Here is a 20,974-nt window from a genome sequence, read left to right on the forward strand (position 1 = left end):
GAATGAACAATTCAATTACTTTTTTCCTGCGAAATGGTAAAAATTTTGTGAAGCAAATGATGTTTTTTTTTTTCTTTTTAGAAAAATCTTTCCCGTACTTTGAAAGACGCGGCAGTTGGAAATGTCACGAAAGAAGCAAAGACGCGGCAGTTGAAAGCTATATTGAATCTCGCGCATGCCGAAGAATTCATTCGGATGCGACATATAGAATTTGAACTTGGAGAAAAAATAGAATTAGTCACAAGCTTTCAGACAATTTTTCAAGGCTCACTTTTAAGTGGATGCAGATATTCTTTTTCTTGGCACAAAGAAAGAATGTGTTTAATATTAAAAATACCGTTGACGCATTGCTCGTTTTGGAATTTCAAACCAAATAGAATTTTTGGCAAAACTGAAACTAATTATATTATACGATTCTATTCAAATTTTAGCGTGTAAATTGCTGGCTGAAGAAGAGATCTTAAGAGCATTCAGGAATGTGTCACAAGGAGCAACGCATAATGAGATAATAGCCGATTAAAAAAATACTGCACTGGGCGACATTTTACATCTGAACAGAAAAGGTATTCCGCCAGTTTTGCAGAAACTGCTCAAAATTCAATTTTTGTTTCTCATGAAAACTTATGGCATCTAGATATGTCACCACTTTTACTCTAATCTCACCCTTCCATTTTCAATTAAAAAAACGTAAAAAACACTACTTTATTCTAAATTTTCTATGGGAAATAATATGAGAGAATTCTTATGCCTCAACCATTTCGATCCATTTTGTTACTTATTAAAGCTCATGGCCTCTAAATAAATAATAAAGATAAATCATCAAAGACGGTTTGTCCACGGCAACCCTCCATTTTTGAGACAAAATTAAAAAAAGAAAAAAGAAAAAAAAAGTCTTTTCCACTTTACATTCTCTATTGAAAAACATCACAACGAAGATTCAAAGTCATAACCGTGATATCTCCTTCGGATATTCTTATTTCATGCTCATGACCCTTAGGCATGTCATTCATGATCGTCTGTATAAAATTTGTTAATACTAGCAACCTTCGGCAACCATATTAGTGATATTTATATAATCATGTCAACAAATTCTAACAAATTACATTTTATCGAAAAAAAAAGAGCTATTTTAAACTATAATTACTTAATGAACAGAGCATTCCGACTGGTTAGCAATGTTGGCAAAGTAATTGGCGAGATCGGTTCAGGCCTTAGAGAATTTGTCTAAATTAATTGTGCAACATGGAAGGGGGCTACCGAGGAATCAAGAGATGATGAATTTTTTTATCGGAAATGAAATTTGGCGAAATCGGTTTTGGATGGGGGGGGGGGAGGACTGATTCCTTGGTTTTGCTAACTATTTCTAATTTATACGTGATGGGCGACAGCTAGTTCCCAAGGGCAGCTATGTTTTTTTGATTTCTCAAATTTTATTATAGGTATATGAATGCAATGTTGAATCATATGCAGTTAAATACAATTCAACTTAAAAATGATTTTGAGATGATTTTGCTAGTTTTGTTAATATAACAATGCCAGCTAGCTCGATTTTTTTTGTCGATTTTCAGTTTCATTATAATGCTGCAATAAAGAGCCCAAGATTTAAATATAGATTTGCTTCGCTTTTCGTATGAGCACGCACTTTCACGAGCACATAAAAGACCGAGACAAGCGCAATTCGATTACTTTTTTTCCTACGGAATGACAGGAAATGTTGATGCAAATTGTTTTCTTTTTCTCTTCAGAAAAAAAAGTAAATATTTCCCTCCTCTTTCAAGTAAAAGGCAGAGAGAAAATTCATAAAAACGAACTCCCCTTTAAAGCAGACACGAGAAGAGTTGCTGTACTGAAAGGCAGGAATGTCAGTCGAATGGGATATATTAAATGTGGCTCCCGCGTTTCCAAATCATTTTTCAAAGCCTTTTGTTGCGCGGATCTCCGCCGTTTCTAAAGATTTCATTGGATGATATTTTAGGCTTCTTTGAATGACATAAAATGAAACAAATCAATTCGAACATTATCAAAAAGCATTTTAATATTTAGTCCTTCAAATAAATTCATTCATGAATCGACAAATACTTTTCTCCATTTATATTTTTCAAATGTTTTCTAATCATTGAAGAATTCGGCCTCTAGATGTCCAGGAATTTTGACATTTTCATATTTTTTTCTCATCTTTTAAAGAAAATTTTTGAATTATATTTGTATGCACTGAGAATATCATATCTAAATTAAAAATTAGAAACGAGAAAAATCAAAAGGAAAGGCTGTTTTGTTCGGAAAGAAACTGTTCACGCAGTCTTCTTAAATAGTGATTTTCAATCGCAGAATGTCTTTATATTTCGCATGTTCATTATCACTGCCAGGATTCACCAAGAAAAGCGCCTAAATGATTGCTAGAATAATGAATATTCACCAAAAAAAAGCGCCAAAATGATTGCTAGAATAATAAATATGCTCCTATAAAAAGCACCATTTCTAAAGCCGTCCAGCTTACTGTTGAATAGCGCAATATAATTTTCAACTTTGTAGTTGTCCATAAATGTCTTGGCAATAAAAACAAATAAGCTCCATACTTTTCACTTCAACTCATCCTTGGATCATTTAAGACCCTCAAAAATTCCAGCTTTAAATTCAGGGCAATTATTTCTTGTCTCTGGCTCACTCTCCCCATCAAGAGATTCTATTAACTGTCTCACATGCCGTGGAAGCCAGATGATTAGGTACCCATAGGTTCAAGAATGGTATTTCTTCCTGCAACAGCCATGTTTTCTCTTTCTTTAGGTGGCATTTCTCTTTTCAAATGTAAACCGGACTTACTATCTTAAAGCAAAAAGTTAGAAAATGCCTTTTGTGCAGCCATTTTGACGACCAAGATCATTTTTCATTCCATACAAATGAGAGATTTTTCTAAACACCAGTAGATATCGCACTGAAAAACTTTGTCCCGAATTTTTTTAAGATTAAATATTTTTTTTTTACGATTAAGATTTTTAGATTATTAGAAATTCGAAGTTGAAATTTGTAAACGAATTGTACGAAATTTGTAACATGTATGCTATTGGGGCCGTATACTCTATCATACCCTATTACATGCGATTTTGTTAATCTCAATGATGTTCGTGCATAACTCGAAATCAATTGCAGTCAAGTCATTAATAAATATCGAATGCGGAAAGCAGTGAGTCACGCATCCCTTAGATCATAGAATTAATTCTTGGAATTATAATGAAGTTTAATATACATTTAGGTAAGATTCTATATTTGAGTTGATTCTAAACAAATCAAAATCATTAATATTTCTTCCTCAAACTCATTCTGTATCTAAACAAATTATTGACCGATGTTCGTAAACTTAATCTTTTACAAAACCAAAGCGATGGTTTCGTCTTTACTCCTCTTCCTGTGTGAAGAGCAGAGAAGCCTCGCTTAGTCAGCGCATTGTCTTCCCGAATTTCAACCGTAATGAGAAACTTTTGCTAAGCAAAACAATTTTTTCCGTAGGAATGCTTGTAAAACATATTCAATACATTCCATTTTGAAAAAGAGTTATACAAAATATTTGTGACAATGCAATTTATTATGTTGTTTTATTTTATTATATTATTTTATATTTATTATTGCTTTTCAACAGAGTATACGCTGTTAAATTTCGCTTTTTTAAAAGAAATTATCAAAATTGGCGAAAATGAGAACAGTATTAACGTTAAATAAATTCATTGCTCGCTTATATATTGCTTTCAATAGGTGATCTTTCTTATCTACGATGAAACGGTTTCCTATGCTTGCAGCATCTTTCTTATTTCACTGGGAGATTGCTGTTAAGCTGAGGCTGTTGTCTCCTCCTCTCCCATCGATACCTCTCTCTGTGGAACAGAATGCGGTTCCATAAGTTCTTCGGTGGGCAGTTCCTGGCTATATTCTTACTCTAGCTCATCAATGCATTGGTATTGATCCTTGATTCCTATAATACTGATCAAAAACAAGAATTCAAAAGCATTTGCCCAAACCTCTCAAAGTCGTGTTTGACAACGGTGCTCATTCAAAACTTCTTCTATACAGAAACAAGTGTTATATTCAAAGAAGTGATAAATATAGATTGATGCAGGTATTTAACATCACGATGTCTCCTCGTTCTGCAAAACATTGCTCATTAAGGGAGTCATTTTCTTAATTTTGCTTTGCCTCACTGAATCAATGAAGCGAGGTATGGCAGCATTAATATTCCCCGTTTCTTTTCTTCTGATTGAGGAATAGCTTCCCCATTAAAGTTGTTTATAATTTAACTACACTGAATCTCAAACAGTGAAACTGATGGATAATTCTATTTTCTCTGAAGGTTGAAATCAGTACGCAAAATAAAATGCAGTGCTGTTAAAACCAATAAAATAATTTCATATACCAAAAAAAATTTTTTTTGATGCTTTGTATAATCTTTAAATTATTGAATTCTTTTCCCTTGGATTTAGAAAAAGTTGTAGAGCTTTATGAATTAATTTTTCTTAAAGACTAATTCAATTAAAGTAAATGAAGAGAATTTATGAATGAATTACACACAAGTAAATTTTACAAAACAGCTTTACTAAATCTGCAAAATGGCATTCAGAAAAAAAATTACATTGTTAATTCCGAGCTTAAGATATGACTCGTTTTTCTGAAAATTGAAAAAATGTAACCCAAAAAAGAATGAATTGAATTATAAATTTTTTCCAATAACATTCAATTTAAATATATCAGCATATTAGTGCTACAAGGAGTGTCATTGAAAATGCACAATTCATTTTCATAGCATCTATTGTATTGAAATCTTACAATTCTGGGCATACAAAGAAACTAAATAAAATAAGACTTCCAATCCAAGATTCAGCTCTGCAATGATTTCCTGCACTTTTAGTCATCAAGATATCCAAACTCTGAAACATTTATCTTAATATCAATCAAATGAAGGTAGGATTAATATTAAGTGTCACACCATCAAAATTAGAACTGAATACTGAGTCTGAGCTGCCTGCGCTGATTTTCGGAACGGGAGCTAATTCGCTTATTCTGGGGTAATTTCCACTTTACCCCAAAATAAGCGAGAACATACTTACTTATTCGCTGACTTCTCATCAACGTATTCGTGGGTCTTCCGAAACTAATACAAATAAGTGGCTCCATGAAATTTTCAATTATCATTTTAGTGCTGCCGACGTCAAGCAAAGGGTTAAGCATTACATACTGCGAGATTTCACAATAGGAAAGTACAAGCTATGATTACGTCCCTTGCTTTGCTATTATAGTATACCCAGGTAGAGCAGCGTGTTGCACAGTATTAGGCGATATAATATTACATTCAACAATACAGTAATATTGAATACAATATTCAGCAATATTCTATAGCATTGCCATTGATGTTTAATATCATAAAATATTTTATGATATATGTATGCAAACTAAACAATAATTTTTTTTCTTAAATCTCACAGTCACCGAAGAAATGGGCAAAGAATGTTTACCTTGCGCTGTCTATAGATCGGATCCAGTTCATACAGTCAGCTTCTGTTTCAGCTTTCATTTCATAGTGCTTGGAGCCCTCCTTGCGATACGTGATCACAAAACAGTGCTGAAAAGAATAGAAATGATAAAATGTAAATTATTACAAATAAAATGCCTTTTTATAACACATTGTTTTTTTTTAAATAATTCATATTTTAAAAGCTATCTTCACAATGGAATTATAAAATTTAAAATTAATAAAATTTACATACGTATATTTTGAAGATACAAATGTGAATTTTATGAATTTTATATGTTATTTCAGTGTGCCGAAGTGCATGAAAGGTGACTCTTTGTTGAATCAAGTTTTCACTCTTGTACTTCCAAAAAACTAATATGAGTTCGATTTTATAAAGTAGGCAGGAAAACACTGAATGAAAAAATCACTATTTTTTAAGTAAAAATTAAAAGCAACATTATAAAAATATAAAAAAACCCACTTCGTAAATGACGCTTAGTCATTCAATTAGATTTGATTAAAATAATTTTGATTTAATAAAAAAAGATCAACACCAGGAAGTCTGATGCTCATTTTTGAATCAAAGTTCTCGAAAATCTTTTTTTAATGGTAGAAAAAATGTTATAGTATGACAGAAATTATGTCTTATTACAGCATTATGTCTTGTGCAGGGAATCCAAAACGATGGTAGAAGTTTTTATTTTCTCAATTATTGCACCTGGCCACACACTTCTAGTCAGAAAGTCGTTTCTGTGGGGACTGATAGTAAGCAGATTTACAAATTAAATTTTTCCTGACTTTCACAGCGTAAAAATGTCATTAAAATCGTTTTTTTCACGTTCATTTTTGCACACATTAAGTATCGTCTGCAGAGATGTACATTTGTCTAAATTTCAAGGTGCTTACTTTAGACTTGATCAGATTTAATGAGTCCAGAAATGAAAATTAATTCAGTATTTATGTCTACATCTACAAATTTATGTCTCATCAGTGCACCATTTAATTACTGTGACTTGAAAGAAATTTGCTAGCAGAACATATTGAAGTTCAATTTGAATAGCGTACAGTTGAAATTCGGTTTAGAGAAGAACGGTAGATGAAACTGAGACATTGAATGCATCTCAGAGAAGTGTCAAACAATATTCTTTGCTCATAACCGCATGTGTGATATTAAATTTAACAAAATAAATAAATAAATAAAATTTCAGTCACGGTGAAAGTTTCCAAGGGACTCTGTATATAAACATTTTATAACACGAGTATATAAGTTTTGCCAAACAGAATGTGACTTTGTGAAGGAAGGTATCGAAGAAATTCATTTTGAACAAGTTTTGTAAATAATTCGATAAATGCATTATTTAGTCATTTGCAAAATTAAAAAAGAATAACAAATGGTAACAAATGCATCATAATATCCACCGTTTCAATAACCAATTTGTCATGTGATCATTGTCCTTCTTGTAATGCACAACAGAAAACTCGTTCGTTTCATTTTGAAAAAACGAAGTCAATAAATTTGCCAATTTGCTAACCTTCACAAATAGAAGTAAAACGCTTTCTGTCTCAATAAGTGATTGCGAGAAGCCTTCTATTTATTGCTATTTTTACACTGTGAAGGGCAAATGAAATTTTACTCTCCTGTATTTTTTTCTTATCAATTTTCAACAGACGCCAAAAAGTTCTTACAGAACTGACCGCCTAATTTAATGAAACTTTGTAACTGGAAGCCTGTTTGCAGGCACAATGTTTAAGAAAATAAACGCTTATTCTAATTTATTGGGACACATTATATATATATATATATATATAAAAAAATCTTTAGTTTTGCTGAGCTAAAATTATTATGCATTAATTCCCATTTGTAAAAAAATAAATTCATACAGTTCAGAAATAATCATTAATAATGTAATTAAATTTTGATATTAAATTTCAACTGGAAAAATTCATCCTAAATAGGATTTGATTCCAAAGTAAAACGCATTCTTACATAAGTCATTTTTGTACATACTTTAAACACTTACGGGATTTTTTAAACGAAAATTTCATTTTTATTATTTTTTAGTCGAATGTTTACAATAAAATTCGAAAAATAATCATTTTCCTTCTATATTGTACTTTAAATACATTTTAAAAATCCTCCCGCTCTTTTCCATCAAACGGAAGTTACCGAATACTTAAGAAGTTATCTTTCAGTAAATCAGTTTCCGAAAAACTGTTATTTCTAGCTTGAAACGATTTACGAGTTATTCTGCATTGAACACATTTTATATTCATATTTATTTCTCAACAGGATTCTAAATTATAACTCTAAGTGCAAATCACGAAATGATCGACAGCTCTTTTCCTTCGTACGTTTATTGGCTCTCTTCGCTTAATAATAAATTTTCCCTCCTTTTAGGCACAGCAGGTTTTCTGAAAAAATGGGATATTTAGGTTAAAATATTAATACAGATTAAAGAAAAATAGAGAATTATAATCTGCACTCTTTATAGAGTTTTGAAAAAGTTTGCTTCTATGAAATGATAAAATATTAAAAGTTTGAATTGAATGACAAGAATATAATTATAAATATCTTCTCATTTTAGTTTCGTACTTTTAAAACAACTCCCTAAAATCAGAAAATATTAAAAGTTTTTATCATTTTTTACGAGTTATTTAAACCTAAAGATTTTTTTGCTTAAAATAAATGCACTGAAGAAAAATTTATATTTTATATAATAGTAATTATATGTTTCAACACTATTATATGTTAACTACAATAAAAATTTTTCAAATTTAGGGGTTTATATTACATGGAAAAGAAATGATTTTTTTTTTTTTACTAAAAGATGGAATTCTAAAAACTTAGTACAAAAATTTTACTAAGAATCCAACCATTTCAAAGCGAAACGATCCTAGTGACGGCAGTGATTCTTTTATGCTCCGAAATATTTTTTTCTTCTTCTGAAAGTTTGAAAGCTGAACAAATTTTGACTTTTAAGTAAAATGCTTTTCATAGTTCACAAGTCGCCCATCTTTCTGTCATCATCGTATTTTCTACTTTTTTAAAAAAGATTTCAAACAAATATTAAATTTAAAAGAAATTCTGAAATATCTTTAATATTTAGTCAATTGAGTGATTCTAACTGTTTTTAAAATTCTAACCATTCAGCAATTTTCTGGACAATAACTTCCCTACAAGTTCATGAAAATATTCCTGATAATGTTTTTTTCTTTAATTTTATTATATCAACCAGCTGGAATTTTTTTAATAAGAAATAACACGATGTCAAGCTCATAATGAAATAGTAAAAATTATTCAGTTCAATATTTTAAAAGTATCTAAAATATCTATACTTTAAACTTTAATAAATTATTTAAAATAGGAATTTAAAAAATTCATGTATCAATAGAGACTTCCTTCAAAAGATTTTCAGCCTCAATATCAGTAAGCAGAGGATTCATTCTCCATGATCTAAAGCTACAAAAGTGTGAAGATTGATTATGAAAGTTTTAATTGCTTGCTAATTCTAAAGTATTTATAAAGCATGGTTTAACAATGTCTGTGTTTCTGTTTTAAATAAAGCTTTGATTTTTCGATAACCTATTTTCAATACATAAAATATTTACAAATTAGAAGATAAATAGTACAAATGAATGAATATACACATTTTGACAAACGACTCAAATATCAAAAAGAAATTTCTAATTGAATCATTTTATGAAGTACTTTTAATTCCATATAATTTGTTTTGGAGCCCCCCCCCCCAAAAAAAAAAGAATGTTAGTACCAGAATATACAAAAGTTTGGTTTGGTTTGCTCAAATGTTAGCAATCAAAATTAAAAAAAAATTATCACATATCGTATATTAATCAAAGTCATAGGTGACAGTATGGTAAAGTATGCCTAAAGTTTTCATCGAAAATAAAAGTCTTTACAATGTGAACTGTACATTTTATATAAGAACAATAAGATATTTTTGAAGCGAATTAAGTATACCATTAACGAACATTTTTAAATAGAAGGGTGTGCGCAATTCTTTTATTTAAAAACGGCAAAATGTTCGGAAATATTTTAAGAAATTGAATTTAGTTAAAATGTTAAAGAGCTAGAATCCGATTTTAATTTTAAAACATGGACGAGAAATAATAAGTTTTATATTCGAGAATTTGAATAACTTGTATTGTTCCTAAAATATTTTGACGGATTGACAGGTTGAAGGACACTCAAAATAATGTGAAAAGGTTTTTTTTTTACATTATAGTAATTATTCTTATAAATATATACTTTTCAGTGAAGCTGAACTTTTCTCACTATTAAAAAACAAGTTGAGATAAGAAAGGCTACAATAATTAATATTTTCTTCTTCCATAATTTCATCAAATATCTTAAAATGCGATCAACCAAACGAGTAAAAGAAAGAAAACTGAATAACTAATTTTTAAAATATTACTACGGCGAGATAAAATCGTCTGTTCCTTTTTTTTTTTTACAAACCTTGCTCCTTCAAGAGAGAATTTTGAGAGGTAAAATGACAGTGGCATTCTTTTGGGACTCGCAACAGTGCAAGCAGAAGATATATTACCTCCAAATAAAAATTTTATTTTTCATATCTTTATGTGAAAAAATACTAAGTTTTCATGATGATGTCGTGTCCGCGTTACCACGGAAAGGGGGTGCATTAGCTTCTGAGGGTAAAGACCCCCGAAAACCCGAGGGCAGAAGTCTGACTTCTAGCTCATATGCAGATGAAACTCACACATTCGCTTGCACAACCCCTTTTTACAGGGGGCACATTCACACACCTCACAGATAGAACACAGATGAAGAACAACCATGCTTGAACCCGGGACGCCCAGATCACGGAGAAGTTTTCATGACTGTAATTTTTAAACCCCTTCGAAATTAAATAGTGTAATTTTTTTAAGAAATACGGAGAACTTTATATAAATATGACACATTTTTTCAAGATAATGCAGTAGTAGAATTTTTATATTTGTTCTGTCGATATAAATTACTCACATTCTTTGAGTCAGTTTTATTTTCTCTTGTTCAGGAAAACTATCAATTTTTATTTCCTGCTTTTAATAAATCCTAAATAAACGCATGCTCTCAATAAAGACTAATAAATCCAAATTTTCTCTTCTCTCATCTGCCTTCAGAGAGAAATTCGAAAGAGACATTTTAAAATAACTTTAAACGATATCATGCCTCCAATATTTTAATATACACTCCTTATAATATAGCAAAACGTGCGCGATCCTGTAGGATATTATTCGATACAACTGCGTTATTGTCAATACTTACGATACCACTGTATATTGCTCACATTTAAGAGTTGCTGGTACATCTTCTACACTTATTTAACATTTAATCTGTTTAATGAAAAGAATTCCGAAAAAAATAAACTGAAAACATGAAATACATATATACAATAAACATTCTTATTAAAGTAAATTTTAAAGATGAAACAGATCTTGTAACTATTTTTTAATAAATGTAGCCTTAAATTCACTCCCCCCCCAGATTTTTGAAGAATTTGAAAAAAAAAGTAGAATAAAATCATTTTTATACAAACATATAAGAATATTCCTAAGATAAAATGAGTTTCTCAGCTGTTCTTTTAAATAAAAACTGGATTCCAATTTATCGTCAGTTTTCTAAAGTTTTTAAGAAAAGTCAAAGAGAATAATGTTCATAAATAATTACACAAGAATTCATGAAAATAGGAAAGATATTTCTTCACTCTACCAGTATTCCTATTTTAGAAAACTACTTACAAGAGCACAAACGAAAATATACCTGAAAAAAATTTATCCTAGAAAAAAAAAATTCTGCAATAAAAAAAATATTCACTATAGATTGCCTTCTTTCTAAAAATTACACAAAGCAATTTTTCTTCCATTCCCAAATCCCCAACATCCTTTTCACTCAAATAACCCGATAAAGGAAACATTATTTGTTCGTTAAGAACAAAATTCTCCCTGGACTCCTCCTTTCCAATAATAATAATAAAAAAAGAACAAAAATTCTCTCTGCCAGATTATTTTTCTCTGCACTACATCACACAAAAATGTCGTTAATATTTCCTGCCCGGATGGAATATGCGGGTTGTGTGGAAACAAGTTCTCTCAGTTGTTCGATACGATGATGTGGCACGCTATCTCCTTCCCAAACAACATATGGGATACTTTCCGTCCGTAAACCAATTCTTTGCGGACACGCTCATCGGAGTGAGAATGATTACGAACCTGCAGTGCACGCTGTGGGGCCATTCGGTTTTCTCGAGAAGTCAACCATTAGACGGGATACTGTTGTAATCTACGTTTGACCTCGCTGTCCGTAAGGAAAGCCATCTTCATTCTGCTGTTTGTATTCTTTTGTTGGAAAAGGAAGTCAATTTCGACAGAGAAAGGTTTTGTTGAGATGGAAATATCCGGAACTCTTCTGCCTTCATGCAAACATATACTCAAATCTCTAAATCGAGAACAACCTTGTTTTTAAAAAAGAGACAGATTTACAAGATTTCCTTTTTTTTTTAATGCACGAATTATAGAAAGAGCACTGACTATAATTGCCGAAAAACTTGATTTCGTAGTTTTAATGACTCTCCCCATTTCACACTCACCGAAATGATTGCGTAGGAGTAGATGAAGGAAATTTCGTTTATGATGCCCCGTAGTTACAGACCTTTATAATCATTTGAATGTAAAGTTCAACAACGGATTGCTTTTTCAAAATGCAAGTTTCTATATGTCTTTCACATATGAGGAGCAAAATCGCAACAATATTAGAGCGAGCTGAATTTACGAAGATCGTCAGTTTTTGCAGAGGTCGTCATTTTCTTCGATTTAAAATGTTCTTATGAGAAGAAAAATAAGAAATTTAAGTATAATCGCATTCTGGAGAGCTCATGAAACGATGTTTTTTCCAACTAAATTTATTTCCTAATCATTATTAGTTGCGGTCATAATTGCCCCGCTAGATTCCCAACTTCTCTAGAAAATATGATATTATTAGGGACCCTATTTTGGCTTATGATAGCAGTAACGAATTAGAAGATAATACATTTGTAATGTGAAGAAACAACTGCTTACTGTCTCTGAATTTGTTTTGCCGTTCGTTTTCGAGTACTCTAGCATGCAACGTTTTATTCTTTTCAATAAAAATCTATTGTATTTTGTAGAATATTGAGTATAAATTGCATTAAATATTTAACACCTTGAATATGGAGTAATTTATAATCACACTGTCTCCAATTTTGTCGGAAAAAGTTGGGAAATGAACCTTTATAAAAAAAGAAATATCTAAACATCATGAAATACAAGAAAGAATATATATAAGATTTGGAAACTTATTTTAGAATAAATAAGGATCTGTTAGTTCTATTTAATAGTAGGAAACAAAATTCATAACAAATTTCTATTTAATAAAATTGACGCTTTTTAGACCTGTCACATTCAGCTGATCACTGTTAACTCCCTCAATCTTTCAAATGGACCCTTAGATCCCTCAAATAAGATTATTCATTCTGCACTTTCAACATAATCGATGAAATATAGATATTTGTTAAAAACTCAATCCTGGATGATTCAAAATTTACTTTCTATGTCTCTATAACCTCCGTTTCTTTTTGAAAAAAGTCAAAACAATTTTTTTATGTTTTTCTATATATCTTTCTCTAACAGTTTAGATAATAGTTATTGGATCACAATTATTGTGGAGGATCTATGTGTTTTTCTTTCTTTTATTCAATAATTAAATCACGATTAAATATTTTTTTAAAAGTTATTATAACATCATTACAGTCACATTGAATTTTTTTTCTATTACATTGTATAATCATCCACAACTGATATTAACTACAATTCCTCAGTTCATATCTTAAACACTGAAAATTAAGAACGTTAAAAATAGAAATCATATCTCTCCGATATGTTCTTCGCTAACTGTTCATAAAGAATTCATTAAAATCAAAAATCTCAAATTTATATTCAAAATTCGACGCTTTTTCTGAAAAAGAGCATTTAAATGCCATTTCAAATTGTCGGACAAAACTTTTAGAGCAGAATAATTTTTTTGGTTCACGAGTTAGAACATACATAAAAATACCTTCGGACATATTTCGACGGAAATTTTTTCCAAACTGAATATTCAAAAAAAAAAAAAAATTAGTTCAATTATTGATCTGAAATTATATTTTGCTGTATAACAAACACCTAAAAAAACTGAAAGATTTCCCAAAAATTAAAATTTAATTAAAAATATTAAATTAAAAAAATTACTATATATCTAAGTAAGAAAATTTTACTTTCGACAATGTAAGAGTTTTTTTTTTCAATTAGTTATCTTAATTCCCATTTAAACTTTTCCTTTCATATTCATGGCCTTTTATTTCAACTGGAAAAAACTATGTTTCTACTTTCTTTCCCCTTTGACCTGATCCGTAAATAGATTTCGGATTTAAATCGTTGGATTCCGAATCCAGCAATATAAATCCGAAGAGCATTCTTATGTATTTTTCTACATTTCAAAATTATTGACGACAACCCAACTGGAGTAAAAGCCTTCCGAAACGCGGCAAAAGTTTCTTCAGGTTTCAGATTAAATACAACAGAATATAATTAACAAACATGTTTTAGCACACCCCCAATCATTAGTCACTGTTAACGACAGCATCGGATTTACAACAGAAGAAATCGGATGCCGATGGACATCGTGTAATAAGATGCTAATGATTGGGCAATTTGAAGGAGCGGACGTCAGGAGCAAAACCTTATCTCCTTATTTAGTTTGGAGGAAATTGAGCTTTAGTAAGATAAATCGAGTGCTATTCTAAGCTCCGACGGCAGATATTCTTTTTTTTTTTTTTCAACTTTTAGATCGATGAATTACCCAAGCAATTCGAGAGAGAGGTTTGGTGAGGAAATTCCCATCTGGTAAAGAGAATTTTTTTCATTGTTCATTCTTGCTGTTATTTTAGTTTTCCAAAATTTCTCGGGCCTGCCCTGATTCATTATTCCCAAATATTCAAGATCACTCAGAGTGGACTGAACCAGTGTTTTGAGAGAAAGGAAATTTCTTTTTAAATAACAATTCCAAAGATAGTTCTAAATGTCCTCTTAGAGTGAATTCATGATTTATTACATTTTTCAATGTATGTTATTAATTATACTCAAGTAAACATTCAGCAGCTTCATAGAATTAATGGGTGAGATGTTTTGAGGGAAAGATTTATAAAGAAATTTGCTTAATGAAAAAATAAAACATTCGAAAATAATAAAGTATCGAATAAAAATTCGAAATTTTTGTTGTTGTTTATCCACATTGATTTATCTTTTTTATGATTTTAGTGACAAGAATCATCTTGAAATAATTAAGATTACATATATAATCTCAAATTAATTTTTTTTCCTTGTTATTTATTTTTATCTACACAAACTTTGTAACTGCTATTTACCAAGAATAGAATAAACTATCTTATTTCCTCATGCGTATTGAACATCTTCATGTGTGACTAATCAACAGATGCAGGTACTCAAAGCACATGTTTGGAATGCGGATGAATTACAAAACGATACTTTTTTTTAAAGCCAAGTTCAAGTATTTATTCTGGGTGACTTGATATTTTGAACTGAAAATTTTATATAGTATTATGTAGCCTACATAGCCTATAGCCTACATAACCTGTTTTATATAGCCTATGTATGTAGAAATATGTATTTTTCCAAAAGTTTCTTTCGATATAAATTAAAAAGTAATGCTGATTGAAAATTTGAATACTTCAGACTGGGAAAAATATATAATTTCTTTTTTAACTGAATTTTGATCCAGATTAAATATATTTTTACTCTTGAATTTTTTTGAAAATTTTGAACTGTTTCCATACAATTTCGAAAGCAAAACACTAGAAATTATTGTTGATAGCCGTCAAGTTCATATCAATATGTTCAATATGAACATACTACAAGAGATTTGGAACGAATAGAGATCTGGAGTGGAATATACAATAAATATATTTATCCTTTTCTGAAATAATAAAATAATAAATATGAAAACGGCCTTGTCTTGCTCTGGAAAAGGAGAGCAAAAATTTTCATTTGCTTATAAATGTGATTTTTTTCAGATACTTCAGATTGTAACCATTACAGTTTTTAATCAATTGAAATTTTGATTGCATTGAAGTTAAATGAACACGATATTCTTTTTATTTTCTTCATCTCGCAGGATATATATATATATATATATATATATATATATATATATATATATATATATATATATATATATATATATATATATATTTGCTATCAAAAAATGTTTCTAGTTCTTTATAAATTTTATTTTCACCTGGAAGTTTCCGCTTTAATTTATTTTTCAAGATAATTTTCATTAGTATTATGTGTTTGACGTATCACACAAATAGATTTCTTGACTTCGATTCTCACAAAAATTTGCCTCTTGATTTGATAATAACTGCAACACAACCATTTTTTCATCGTCATGGCGTTTCAAAGTCACAAAGAGGCCTTTTTTTAAATGCAGGAAGAAGTATATGGGAGATGATTTAACCAAATTGTACTGCGAGAACTTATGATTAGTCACGTGAGGACGGGTACTACCATGGAATGAAACAAGCATCTTACACATAATGCCACACATTTGGTTTGGATTGCATGAGGCAGCTGTGTTAAGGCGCCACAGTAGATTTCAGAATCTTTTGTGTAACTCCGAAGGAAAATAATTCACAAGCAATATCTCCTTCCTATCACAAAACACAATAGAGATGACATTTCGAGCTGTTTCACTACCTTGGACGATGCCGTTCCATGGACTGCTGTTTCGATTTCGGAACCACTCATGTTTAGTCTCTTATGACAGTTTGATTTAAAAACTCATTATTAATCGCTGCTCACGAAAACCAACGCATTCGTTGAACGTTTTGTTTTATGCATCTCATTTTTCAAAAAAAAAAATCTTATTCATTAAAATTTTCGGTACCTAGAACGAGCAAAACTTATGACAATTTAAATGTTCCATAAAGAACACTTCTTGAAACTTGAGGAAATTCATTAGGTAAAGATGAAATTATAAAGCGTTTGTTCCAATTCTTCTATCAACTTTCTGCATCAAATCTTTAGGAAATAACAGAGCATCGCCCGCTGCGTTCCTCATCCTGCCCATTTGTGCAGTCGCCTTTCAATGCTCCAACCCATTTCTTTAACACTTCAAGTTTTTTTCAAACATTTTCCTAATCTGCCGATGAATTTCAGCTGCTTTCACGTCATTTGCATTCAAAAAACGAATGACAGAGTGGGTTTCGAAGTCAGAGGGATTTTCAATTACCTGAGGCATTTTCAATACTCACAGACAGGTGTAAGTACGGAGGAATTCTTCCTTAATGGAACCTGTGACTACCCAATAGATGTGCTTTCAACGCACATGCATGGAAAGGCAACCGTAGCGAAGTAAAAATAGAATTTTAAAACGGTACATAATTAGAAAAAATCATGCTCCAAATTTTTTAATCGGCCATAACAAGCTTGAAGATTTATTTCTCTAAGTTCAAAAAACGTCGTATATACACAGAACAATTTACAAGTCAATTGTCTCCCTATAACTATTAGGTTATTTAACGCCATCGTAACTTGCAAACGCAGAGATGTGCTGCTAATTACCATCGGGTTATTCGAACTTAATGATAAGGTGATCTGAATGACCTTGAGCTCCTTATTTAGGTTGAGGGAGCTGAACTTACGTAGGACAACAGTGTCATATTATTGGGTCCTAATACAACAATTTATCGAATTCCTTGCTTGATGAAAACACAATGGAACAGGCAAATACTTTAAAGGTTAAAGTTAGATTTGCTAAAATAATTTTCCTTTGATAAAAGTTTATAACAATAAAGCTGAATTATCACTTTCTTGAATATTAAATATAGAAAGTGTTGTTATTGACAAAACATGATCCTTGAGATGTTGACCTCAAGATTCTCGAGATTCTCGAAAAAAAAAACAGTTTAAAAAATACATTACTGAATAAACATAGATAACTATTGCTTAGAAAGATGCACTTGTTGAATAGAATGCTGTCTTTCTATCAAAAATGCAGACGAAAAGGAAGAGAGCTTCTTGGTTGACCACTATGCGTGTGAATTCGCTAACTGAAAAGCGCCACGAGATAAATGGATCAAGACCGGCATATGGCTTCATCACCAGAGTTATAAATATGTGTCCTTCTGGACTAACTATACATATGTATTTTCGAAAATACGCATATTTTGGACTAAATTCGACACTGGGATGATAGTATATCGATCATGTTAATCTGGGGTATATGAACTTAGTAATTCAAAAACGAAACTAGCTGAATAAGTAAAATTTGATATTTGGTTTTAATATTAAAATTCTAAGACTTCCTTAAAGTTCAGACACAGTTGGACAAAGGAAAGATGTGAAATGCGCATCCGATTTCTTCCACAGTGTGACACATAGCATGTTTTAAGGACGTTGAGATAATCACTGTTTTTTTCTCTCATTGAAATATTTATAGAGAAAAAAAGAGTAACAATTTAAGTGTAAAAATGTTTATAAGCATTTGGGGAATTCTAGTTAATGAGTCATGTTGGGGAATTTCAGTTTAATTATTGCAAATTGTACCTAATTATGTGCTGTTTGTTCTTGGCACAGTTGCACAACATATCATATTACCAAATCGTACAGATTAACTGATTTTAGAAACAAAACTGAATATTAGAATTTGATTTTCAGAAATTTCAAATAACAACCATGTATTGAAATTTTTATTTTGAACGTAATTCCAAAATGCTACAGATAATAATTGTCTATGCTTTTGAAAGTCAAGAAATGATAATAAAGTAGAAAATATTGTTAATGCTTCATCTGTTAAAAAAGAGTTAAAGGAATGGAATCTATTTCACTTGCTTCTAAAAGGACCAAACAAAAAACCCTATTGACAGAAAAAGTGTTTTCCCTGAAAAGAACTCCTAAGTTATTATTTAATTTTTAATATGTTATAAATTTAAGTGCATTAATCAGTATTTTTACAAATATTAGATGCATACCAGTAAAACATTCAATCATCCAAGATGTTTATTATGATGTATGGATTAAACATACACAAATTATAGAGCTTCACAACACTCCATACATCACATGCCGCCTATGGAGAAGTTTTAATTAGAAAGCTCACCTCGAGAGCTGTGCAAAATGTTCATGTGGTCTCAGATTAAATCCCGACATAACATAATTAACAAACCCATGTTTAACACACCTCCCTATCGTTAGTCGGCGGCTAACGACATCATCATTGGCAACCGAAGAGGTCTGCTGCTGACGAAGATCGCGTAATAAGAAGCTAATGACGGGGCAATTTAAGCGACCAGATGTCAGCAGCAAAACCTTATCTCCTAATTTTAGGTGAGCTTCAATAGAAGAGATATTTCAGGGACTTGTTGCTTTTATTTTTCGAATTTCGTTCGCAGTTAAATAAGAGTGAATGGGGGAAATGATTTGGGAGACAAATTTATTAAAGAGATTCAACGCGGAGAAGATTTCTAGGACGTTTGAATGACTTTGAATGAATTCACGTCTATCAAAATATGGCGTCCTTTTTTCATTCGTAAGATTCAAAATTTGATTTGAGGGTAAAGTGTTGATTCAGAAACTCAAATAACAAAAGCCTTTTTTCAAAAACTCATTTTTTTAAGCCTAATATATTATAAATATTATGGAAGTTATATTATATATATGTATGTATATTTTATAAATATGAAGATATATATTTAAAGCCATTTATATTCAAATCCACTCACAGTTGGTATAATTGTAAGAAAATCGAACTAAATGAATCGATTTATTAGTATCAAAGATAATGCTCTATTTTCGAGATTCTGATATATAAATGTATAAGATTTCAAAATTTTAAATCATAAAGAATGGAGCCTTGAACAGATTAGAAATGTTTCGATTTTACCCACATGAAATTTACCAATATGAACAAAAGTATGGAAAAAAGAGATTTAAATAAAATGCTGTCAATTAAAAAAGCTAAAAAAATGAAGAAAGAGGGTTGCTATTTTTTTATATAAAATTCGGGAAGAAATTTTGCTCTTTTTCATAGAAACTCTATTATTACACATTTATCAGTGAATACTTTAAAATACATTGCACGATGTATATCTCACTTATTATCTTTGTACCAGCAAAATAAGAAAGTAGAAAAATAAGAAGGGAACAAATGTAAGTGCATTTTAAAAAGTGCACAGCGGTTGTTTAAAAAAACAAAAAGCAGTGCCAGTATAGAATGTGTTCAGTATTGGTTGTAACGCAAGTAAATTGGTCAATTATTCTGTCATTGTTACAATGCGGGAAACATTTAAATTATCCAATAGTGGTGTGAGTAGCTGATGCTGATTTTCCTACCACAGAATTTTCAAGGTGCGATTGTAAGCAAAAATAGAAACTCTTTATAACCGGGATCATTTGCTGTCATTTTTTTGAAAGCGTACATTCAGAATGAGGGTGAAAAAAAATACTTACTGCCTGAGCGTTGAAAGCACCGATGGAGATATTTCAAAAATGGGCAGATATATACTGAAACTGGAGGCTAGAGTGAAAGTCAGCATAAAATAAATGCGAAAGATTCAAATTTTGAAGATTTTATTCACTTACATTTGACTCATCTCATGTTAGTAGCTTTTCATTTTTTTTCTCGATGGCTAAAATCTCCAAATTTCATATTCTTGCATGTTCTAAAGAATGTATAACATTTTAATGCATTCAGAACTTAACTATTAGGTTGTCGATTGTTTGGTTAAATTTTCATACTTGTAGTGTTAACCAATCATGAATTCGAAAAAAAAATCGATTTGAAATTTTTTCATTGACTATAAAAGGGAATTTTAAGGAATACTAAACACTAAATGGAGGGAAAATATAAAATAAAAACTTCTCTTTTTTATTACACTAATAAAAATATGTTTTACAAACTGTTCTTAATAAAATCATTTCACAATTTTTTGGTTTTTTTTTTCCTTTTTCTAACGATACTATCTGGCATCGTTCATTATCTTTGGTCATCGAAATGAATTATCTCCACAGATATAGAAAGTTGTTTTGAACAGTTATTGCAAGAATGATTTATATGATAAACAAATTTTTAAAAGAAAGCAATTCCGAAAAAGCATACTTGAGTGTTTGGCAAGTGATTGAAAAAATGCGAACAAAAATGAATTCCATTAATAAGTCTGATTAAAAATGCACGCCTGTACTATTTTGCTGAATCAAACAGCCCGAACGAAAGAATTATAGATACAAAATGTTCCTTCGAATGAAGCTAATTGTTAAGCCCGTTTCTTTATTCCTGTTTTTAATTTAGTATTGCCAAACAATTTCCTACTCGAATGCATATAAACAAACTTAATCCTTGTTTCTATGGTTACGGAGATCCCTGGAATGGTCAAGTCCCCTGAG

At 30.6% G+C, this 20,974-nt stretch overlaps 1 protein-coding gene across 2 annotated transcripts in view; it reads right to left on the reverse strand.

Annotated features, from left to right (window-relative positions):
- Positions 1-20,974, reverse strand: part of LOC129981923 (ras-specific guanine nucleotide-releasing factor 2-like) — a 327,714-nt gene that overhangs the window by 130,606 nt on the left and 176,134 nt on the right. For both annotated transcript variants that reach the window (XM_056092979.1, XM_056092978.1), the window contains exon 2: positions 5,499-5,605. In XM_056092979.1, coding sequence (XP_055948954.1) covers positions 5,499-5,605 — 107 coding nt within the window. The remainder of the gene's footprint in view (positions 1-5,498; positions 5,606-20,974) is intronic.

This window comes from Argiope bruennichi, chromosome 8, assembly GCF_947563725.1.
Source record: "Argiope bruennichi chromosome 8, qqArgBrue1.1, whole genome shotgun sequence".
In the NCBI taxonomy this organism is placed as follows: domain Eukaryota; kingdom Metazoa; phylum Arthropoda; class Arachnida; order Araneae; family Araneidae; genus Argiope; species Argiope bruennichi.